The following is an 8,356-nucleotide window of genomic DNA, read 5'->3' as shown; positions in this document are numbered from 1 at the left end:
TTGGACTACGGATTGGAAAGTCAGGAGTTCAAATCCCAGCACTGCCAAGCTTCCACTGCTGGGCCCTTGAGCAAGGCCATTAACCCTCAAATGCTCAGTTGTATAAATGAGATAAATGTAAGTCGCTCTAGATAAGGACGTCTACCAAATGTCAATTGTAATGCTTCTCTCTACAAAGAAGTTTTATACATTCCATCTTTGTAGCAAATGTTTGGGGAAGAACCACATGCAGTTCTGGTCATGTGCCCATATATTTTTGACCATGTAGAGCACTTTATGTTTAGTTTAAACTTAAGAAAAATACTAAACGAACTTACTGTATCATACAATCTATCACTAATGTTTTGTACCTTTTTTTTTTTTTGTAATTATTATTCCTTTGCTATTTGAATATTTAGAAAAAGCATGCAACTGCTTTGTGTTTCAAAAATGTGGAATATGGAGGAAAAAGTGAAGCAAATAATTTATGTAGACAATGCTGAACTACTGTGTAACACACAGGCTGCAGTATATGACGCTATAGGCTTTAAGGACGGCGCGCGCTCTTAGATTGGTCGCTTGAGCGCTCGCGCAGTGAGACGTCAAAACGGGGCGAGCAGCGGCGGGGTTTTCTCTCTCTCTCTCTCTCTCTCTCTCTCTCTCTCTCTCACACACACACACACACACACACACACACACACAAACCTGTGTGGTTAGAGGGAGAGAGAGAGATAGTTTGTGTGTGTGTGTGTGTGTGTGTGTGAGAAACAGAGAGAGAGAGAGAGAGACTTCCACACACACCGCGCGCACACTCCACGGAGAGCCACGCGCGCGCCTCTCGGACCGTGGACTCGTATTTATCCCTCGTGTTTATTTCTTCTTTCGTCGCTGCAGAACTTCGTTTATCTCCAATGAAGCGTGATTTGATGCTGTTAAAGTCTTCTACTTGACAACATTGGCTCGTGGGGTTTTTGTTTTTTGTTTTTTTTTTCTTCCGCCATGAGCTGCTTGGATGTCATGTACCAAGTGTACGCGCCGCCTCAGCCTTACTTCACCCCAACTTACAGCCCGTACCATCATCATCCTCATCCTCATCCTCACCACCAGGTACGCTCCACAACGACTAGTTCAACTGGTTCACCATTAAATCCAACTCTACTGTAGTGTGCACGAGCCTTCCGGGTGGTCGATGCAGTAGATAGAAAAGGGTAAATAACAATAAAATAATGGGAATGTTTTAAAAAAAAGAAAGAAACAATATGGCATAATGTAGGAGGGGGAAAACTATCCAGGAATGCAGGAAGTATGTGCAGTGTAACAAAGTAAATTAACTACACTGTATATATATATATATATATATATATATATATATATATATATATATATATATATATATATATATATATATATATATGTGAGTGTGTGTGTGTACATAAAGAAGAAGGTAATTGCAGTGTGCTTCTGTAGATAGTAGATGTAGTAAAAGTTACTTCTAGTACACAAAGTTGCACACAAAGCTGTGCAAGAAAAGTGTTTCTGAAATTGTAGGAACTAAAACCAGTAGATATTCTAAATAGCGGATATATAAACTAAGATAAACTTTTTACTATTTATGTATAAATTATTTATATACACACACACACACACACACACACACACACACACACACATATATATATATATATATATATATATATATATATATATATATATATATATATACACACACACACTCAGTAAAGGTACTCTTGGTCATACCTCAGTAATTTGTATATAGGCATTGTGCAATCTAAGGCAAATTAAATTCAAACTGTTCAACCTTAAGTAACACTTGAATGTTCACATATGTGTATATATTAAAAATTATATATAATAATTGAACCTAAAATTTAGCAGCCTTAAAAAGCAACCTGGCAACCTGGCTTTTTCCCTCTGTGCATTCTGTCACTCTGGTATTTAATCCTCTCACGAGAACCATTTATTTCATTGTTTATTCCACGTTTAATTTCATGTTACACAATTCAGGCATGTGTGTGTGTTGTAGTTGTTGCTGTCGTTTTGGGTTAAGATTAAGGAGAGATCTATTAAAGATGAAACGTAGGTATGTGATCTGAAATCATTCCTTTGCTCTCGGTCACTTCACTGCGCTGTACCTAAAGGCCTGGTTAAAGCTTTTACACTTTCCTGAAAGCTCTCACAGCAAACACACACACGCACATGCGGGTTTGAACGCAGGGCTGGTGTTCATATTTGAAATCGTGCTTGAAAAGTGTCAAATTTCACAGAGCTCACGAAACACGCATGTAGCTGAGTGCAGGAGTTTTGCTTTTACATGAACAGACTACACGAACAGATCTGTGTGGAAATATAAAGTTAATATATAGGTGGGGTTTTTTTTTTTATTTATTTATCCTAACTGTAAAATTTTATAGATGGGTTATAGTGGTTTTAAAGTCATTCATTTTAACGTGTTAAGAATGTAAAGGACTCGTATCCGAGCGGATTTTATAATAGAAATATGAATGAGAATAATATTAAGTGGTAACGTTTGTGTTGTTTCAGAAATTGGCTTTCTATTCCAAAATGCAAGAAGAACCCGTAAGCGGAGGGAACTCGTTCTCCAGCCATCCCGCGCCCACTATAAAGGAGGAGGACTGCGTGCCCGAGAAGGAGCAGCCGCCCGAGGCCGAGTACATCAGCTCACGATGCGTCCTCTTCACCTACTTCCAGGGAGACATCAGTTCAGTGGTGGACGAACACTTCAGCCGTGCCCTGAGCCAAACCACCAGCTACGGCGCTGCCTCATCCAGCGGCAACAAAAGCGCACGAGGGGCCGCGTCCTGGAAAGGTGTGCAATGACGTCCATGCATCGAAGTAACTGTGGAATAACACTCAGGGATATTTTCCTTGACTGAGGAGAGTTTTCGCGGGGGGGGTAAATAAATAATGTAACTGTACGCGAACGCTGCACGATAATAGCTGAAAGCTGAGATGATCCGAATTCTTGTGCATGATAATGACGTTATTATGAGTTGAAATTATACAGGTGATGTAGCTTTACTGCAGTCGATCACGTTTTCATTTGAGTTCAACAGAAAACGGATTTATGATTAACGAGGACCAGAATAGCGCTTCAGTCCACAAAACAAAAATAAAAATAAAAAACAACCACGCGCTTAGTGTTTGCAACGTACTGAATTTTTGACCCGACAGAGTTTTTATGAAACTTTTTATCTATGCATCATCATGACCGTCATCGTTTTGTCTTTATTCTCATCATTCGTAATTAACAATATTATCATAAATGAATAAAACACATATTAATCTGAATGCCGTCCGTCTCACTTCCTCCAGACGGATCGTTCCCAATGAGCCAGCGCAGTTTCCCTCCGTCCTTCTGGAACAGCACGTACCAGCCCTCAGTCACGTCGTCTTTAAGCAGTGCTCTGGGTGCGTCCCACACCGACCTGCCCTTCCCTGCTGACCCGTACTCCAGCACCTCGTTACACAGCCACCTCCACCAGGCAACGCCGGAATCCTGGCACCCGACACACCACCACCACCATCATCCGTACCCACTCGGCGGCCCCATCAGCGCTCAGAGCTCGGCGTATCCTCGGCCGTCGGTGCACGACGTGTACGGGACGCACTTCGACCCGCGGTACAGCTCTCTCCTAGTGCCCTCGGTGCGGCCGCACAGACTGCCCCCGGCCATGGTGCCCGCTCCCGGACCCTCGTCTTGTGACATCAGCAAGAGCGATCCAGCCAGCTCGGCGTGGACCGGAGCTTTCACTGGGACGGGATCCGATATGGGACAGAGCCTCAGCCTGAACGTGGACGCAGGTAAGAAACGATTCACAGACTCTCCGGAGAAAAACATTTCAAAATGATTTCCTTTTTTTTGACATTACGTTATAGAGCTCATCTTCACGCCATTTAACTTGAGAGTATCAAACCACCGTTCTCTGTAAATATGAAGCGCAAAAAAAATGAACGCACCTAACCGAACGCTTAAATCATAAGATCTATCCTTCCTGTCTTATCGCAGTGTTTTAAAGTTTTTCAACCTAATCTCCATTTACTGCTCCTGTGAAGAAGACTCTCGCCATGTTTACGAACTCATGCGTAAGGGCGGTTGTTTAAAATACGCTACGATATACTAAAAATACAACAAGCCCAAAAAATTCTACCGTCAGACCCAAAACAAGATCGGTTTAAGATCGGAGATGAAGTCTCACGGCGTGTTATTGAACTTTCCAGCGCTAACACGATACAGTAAAACTTTCCGGAGGTTTTGTGGTATCCCTGCGCCATGGAGGCCATCCGACCGCACTAACACAAACTCTTCCTTCTGAAAAAGTAGTCCCATCTCTAGATGGACCCAGCATCATTTAGAAATCCATTAAAAGAGCTCTACATAAAATAATCCAATAAATAAAAATCGCATATGTGAATGAACCCGTGTCCATCCTCGTGCTGATTTTTGTGGAGGTTTTGTTTTCGAGATGTTACACCGTTATACGCTGTACTGACGTAGTACTGACGTCACTAATGACTGAATGTGAGTGTGTACTCTGCATATTAAGGAAATTTATACTGCGTATAAAGATGTAGTATTCAAACAGCTCTTAGTCTTGCATTTTTCTCGGAGATTCGGAGTGCAGGGGAATCGTCGTGATGTGTGCATTATCGACGTGATGAATAGAGATGATTCCTTCAACCCCTTGAGACTCGAGACCCTGCGTTCTTTGCGCCGTACGTCACATGTGTCGCAGATGTTTCCGAGACGAAACTACGCAAACGGAATGTACGGTATATGAAGAAATGCATGTTTCGTATTCTCATGATCATTTTCGCAGAAGGTAAAACAATGCCGAAAGGGTTCAAATAATATCGCACAGACATATAAACGTATAGACCTTGCGCAAATCCGCTTTTAGAATCCGGATACGGGTTTAGATTTACATGCTTTATTTTTTTCCCTCACAGACGCTGAGGTATTTATTACGAATACTACGTTTTTTTATATCCCTTCAGACGGCCAGGCCGGGTCTATTGTGTTATTTGACAATGCTTGTTTCTGAGAGAGAGAGAGAGAGCGAGAAAAATCCTATGAATGATCTTTTTCGACCTTTTACGCTTTCGTTTTCACACTTTCTTGCTTCAGCACGCTTGTTTGTTTCCCTCTTCCTTCTCCACTTTTCTTATTATCCTTTTTTTTCTCTCTCTTCTTGTCTTACTTTTTCTCTCAGGTCTGCAAAACCAGGATAAAAGCAAGGACTTGTATTGGTTTTAGTGGCCTGCCTGCCTGCCTGCCTGCCTGCCTGCCTGCCTGCCTGCCCGCTCCAGCCTCGGCTGATCTCTGTCTTTCTGTGCCTTGCGCTTAGGCCAGAGCAGGCTTGTCTTTTTTTTTTTTCCCTTCTTCTTCTTCTTCCCTGTAACAGATTGTGATCTCACTTGCAGCTCGGCGCTACACGCTCTGCAGTGGGGTCATCCTGAGCTGAAATAGCACCACAGTGGATAAACCCCAAGGCTCTGGAAGCCCCTTCCAGAGCGGAGAAACAGAGAGAGAGACAGAGGCGAGTCTCGCTGGAGGAACGGCCTTCCAGAAATACACGCCGGTGGTGTGACCGGCAGCTGTTCTCTCCAAAGCAGACGCACTTCCAAGAGAAATAATAATAAAGATAAATAAATAAAAAAGTAGAACAAGCGCTTCATTCTGGGATGCGTGAGAACCGGATCGTCAGAAGTGTTTCAGAACGTCCTTAACAACAGGGACCACGGCCAGTGTCGAAGACAGGACAGGGTCTTATTTCAACTTTTTTTCGTTCTTTTTTTTTTTTTTTTAATTAGAAACGAGAGACTCCGATGAGAGAGCAGCATTCTCTGTCGTATATTACAGAAGAGACCGGAGGCTATTTGAAGCCACTTGACTCTATCTATATTGCTCTCGACAGCTGTCATCGACAACTGGCTCGGAGCTCAGCGGACACACAATCGCAGCGTCGCTCTGCGCCAGTTCTCCACCTGGGATTTTTTGTTTATTATTTTATTTCATTTTGTAAAAAAAAAAAAAAAAAAAAAAAAAAAAAAAGGAGTGTTTTTTCGAACACACCCACGTGCAACCAAGTGGTTTGTGAGTTAAGGATAAACAAGGAGAAGAGACACGTGAGGAAGTGCCAGCAAATGGACACACACACACACACACACACACATACAGACTGTTTCAGTGTTGCTGTATATATCCTACATGTATCTGAATGTGAAGTCGGCTCATTGCTGTGAACACACTGCCAAAAATCTGCTGTTCGGATTTCAGTCATCACCGGCTCAGTAGCTACGTTTACACGCAGCCCAAGTATTTCCAAATATAAAAAGAATTTACATCAAACTGTGTCGATTTTATATCCACCAAGACCTTGGAGCGACGCTATTTCATTCTGCTATATACTTATATATAGCTAGAATGACATTATAGCACTCAACTATCTACGTTTATTCCGATTTGTCTCTGTAAAGTTCATTATTTGTGCCAGTTTGCCTTTTGAAATATTACAACATTGTATATTTCATATATAATATGCTATAGATGAAATAGATCACACGTTATAACATTCTAAAAATCTGAGAACGCGTTACAAATCCGGGGGATTTTTTTTTTCACGCTTTGAGAATTTTAATACAAAGAAAGGAAATGTTCGATATCTTGAGTAGTGACTTGTTTCTAGGTCGCGATTTAAATAGAAATGTAAGCGAATTTGTGATATGGATCGCGAAAGATACGGTTTCCCCTTTCTGTTGGCGCACGTGTTCAGACGACACGCCCCTTCCACGGATCGTCCGCGTCCACGTCCGCGTCTGTCGTTAAAGCCGAAAAGGAGGATGTACCACTGAGTACACTACGAAATTCCCAAGTGCGTGTAAATACTTCTGTAAGACTTCCCTCCAGACGGTAATATCGTTTGTAATGAAAAATACCGTTATAAATCGGAAAAGGAACGCTAAACAGATGCGGTTTCACGCGCGCTGCCAGATTCTGGACCTCACCGTACTGTGTTTAATGTAAATCAAAGACCAAAAATCAATACGCACAAATAAACAACACAAAGCTGTGTTCGCTTCCACGTTTTTGTTTATTTTATTTATTTACTTCCTTCTATCTATCTATTTATTTATTTATTTACTTCGCCTAAACCGAATAGGGCTCGATAGATTATGACTGTCACTTCCGGCCGTAGACGTACGTCGAAATACGTCCGTTTTAATAGAGCGCGTTACAGATCAAACCAGCAAACGTTTTAAATCGATTTATTTTACAACGAGAATGTCACAGAAACGAGATTTCTATCTGGTTGAACCAGATCGATCGTATCAGACTCTTAAGCAAACTTTCACGCGTACGGTAGTGTTCGGAAACTGAGATTTTTTAAAAATATAAACTATTGCTTATATACATATATATATAAGATTTTAAACAATTAGGACGCAAGAATGATGCAAAACTGGCTTTCTTACCTAATTAAACAAGATCTATCCTTCTGTCCACAGAGGTGATTCGGATTACTAGTAAATTTCGGGTAAATATAATAAATAAATAAATATTTCGGCGTCTGAGATCGACGTGAGTCCGGACACGTCTCTGCGTGTAAACACAGCCCGTGTGACCAGTGTGACGAGTCCCAGTGGTGAATTTGAACACATTAATATATTACCTTGTACAGTATGTTTCCTTGCTGCGGAGAGTTCAGTGTTTCTCTGCTTTATCTGTACCGTCTGTCTTCATGCTAACCGAGTGGAACTGTGTCCTACATGCAGCTTAGTTCAAAACAAACAAACAAACAAACAGAAGTGCATGCACGCTGCTCTAAATGCTCCCAAAGTACTTATTTGAAAATTGTGAAATATTGTACGTAAAAAAAAAGAAAAGAAAAAAAAATCAGTGCATTTAAACAAGCGTGGAGACTTTTCTATTTTTAAATTATTTTTTTTTTTTTTTTTTTTTGTAATGCCTTTGGCATCTGAGCCGGACTTTTATAGAAGAATGATTCCATACAACATTGCGAACCTTCGCCTTTTCATAGTGACCTTCCCCGTGTATGTTATTACCCGTGTACATAAAGGCTCGACGTCAAGGACCTGCTGTATTAATAAAGTGACTCCAGCTTTCAGAAAACACAAAACAACTGACTAAATCATGACCCGTTTATTATCACTCTCTATATGGGCTTTACATTTACTGCTGCCACATACATCAGCGTGCAGTCAGATATTTCCCATTGCCATGGATATTCACCGTTTTCTTGCTTTAAACCGTATGACATAATATCCAGTACATTTCTAATATATGCATGAGATTTACATGCAATGCACAGTGAAG

The 8,356-nt window shown here is 41.3% G+C and overlaps 1 protein-coding gene across 2 annotated transcripts; it reads left to right on the top strand.

Annotated features, from left to right (window-relative positions):
- Positions 1-686: 686 nt before the first annotated feature.
- On the top strand, positions 687-8,114 carry vgll2a (vestigial-like family member 2a). 2 transcript variants are annotated; one of them, XM_017455455.3, is made up of 4 exons: positions 687-1,086; positions 2,542-2,827; positions 3,334-3,822; positions 5,443-8,114. In XM_017455455.3, the coding sequence occupies exons 1-4, from the start codon at positions 979-981 to the stop codon at positions 5,481-5,483; spliced, it is 924 nt and encodes a 307-aa protein (XP_017310944.1). In that variant the 5' UTR covers positions 687-978; the 3' UTR covers positions 5,484-8,114. The 2 variants fall into 2 exon arrangements, with proteins under 2 accessions (XP_017310944.1, XP_017310942.1); XM_017455453.3 differs by having other exon boundaries at positions 688-1,086; positions 5,232-8,114.
- The last annotated feature ends 242 nt before the right edge of the window (positions 8,115-8,356 follow it).

The sequence above is a fragment of the Ictalurus punctatus genome, chromosome 25 (genome assembly GCF_001660625.3).
Source record: "Ictalurus punctatus breed USDA103 chromosome 25, Coco_2.0, whole genome shotgun sequence".
Lineage (NCBI taxonomy): Eukaryota > Metazoa > Chordata > Actinopteri > Siluriformes > Ictaluridae > Ictalurus > Ictalurus punctatus.
Note: the sequence above shows the minus strand (reverse complement) of the source record. Positions and strands in the feature narration are given on the sequence as shown.

What these genes read in the sequence shown, in the direction of transcription:
- vgll2a (XM_017455453.3), top strand. Translation starts at nt 979, where the DNA reads ATGAGCTGCTTGGATGTCATGTACCAAGTGTACGCGCCGCCTCAGCCT. An exon ending in AGGGGCCGCGTCCTGGAAAG is followed by an intron (nt 2,828 to 3,333) that starts GTGTGCAATGAC and finishes CACTTCCTCCAG; the next exon opens with ACGGATCGTTCCCAATGAGC. An exon ending in CAGCCTGAACGTGGACGCAG is followed by an intron (nt 3,823 to 5,231) that starts GTAAGAAACGAT and finishes TTTTTCTCTCAG; the next exon opens with GTCTGCAAAACCAGGATAAA.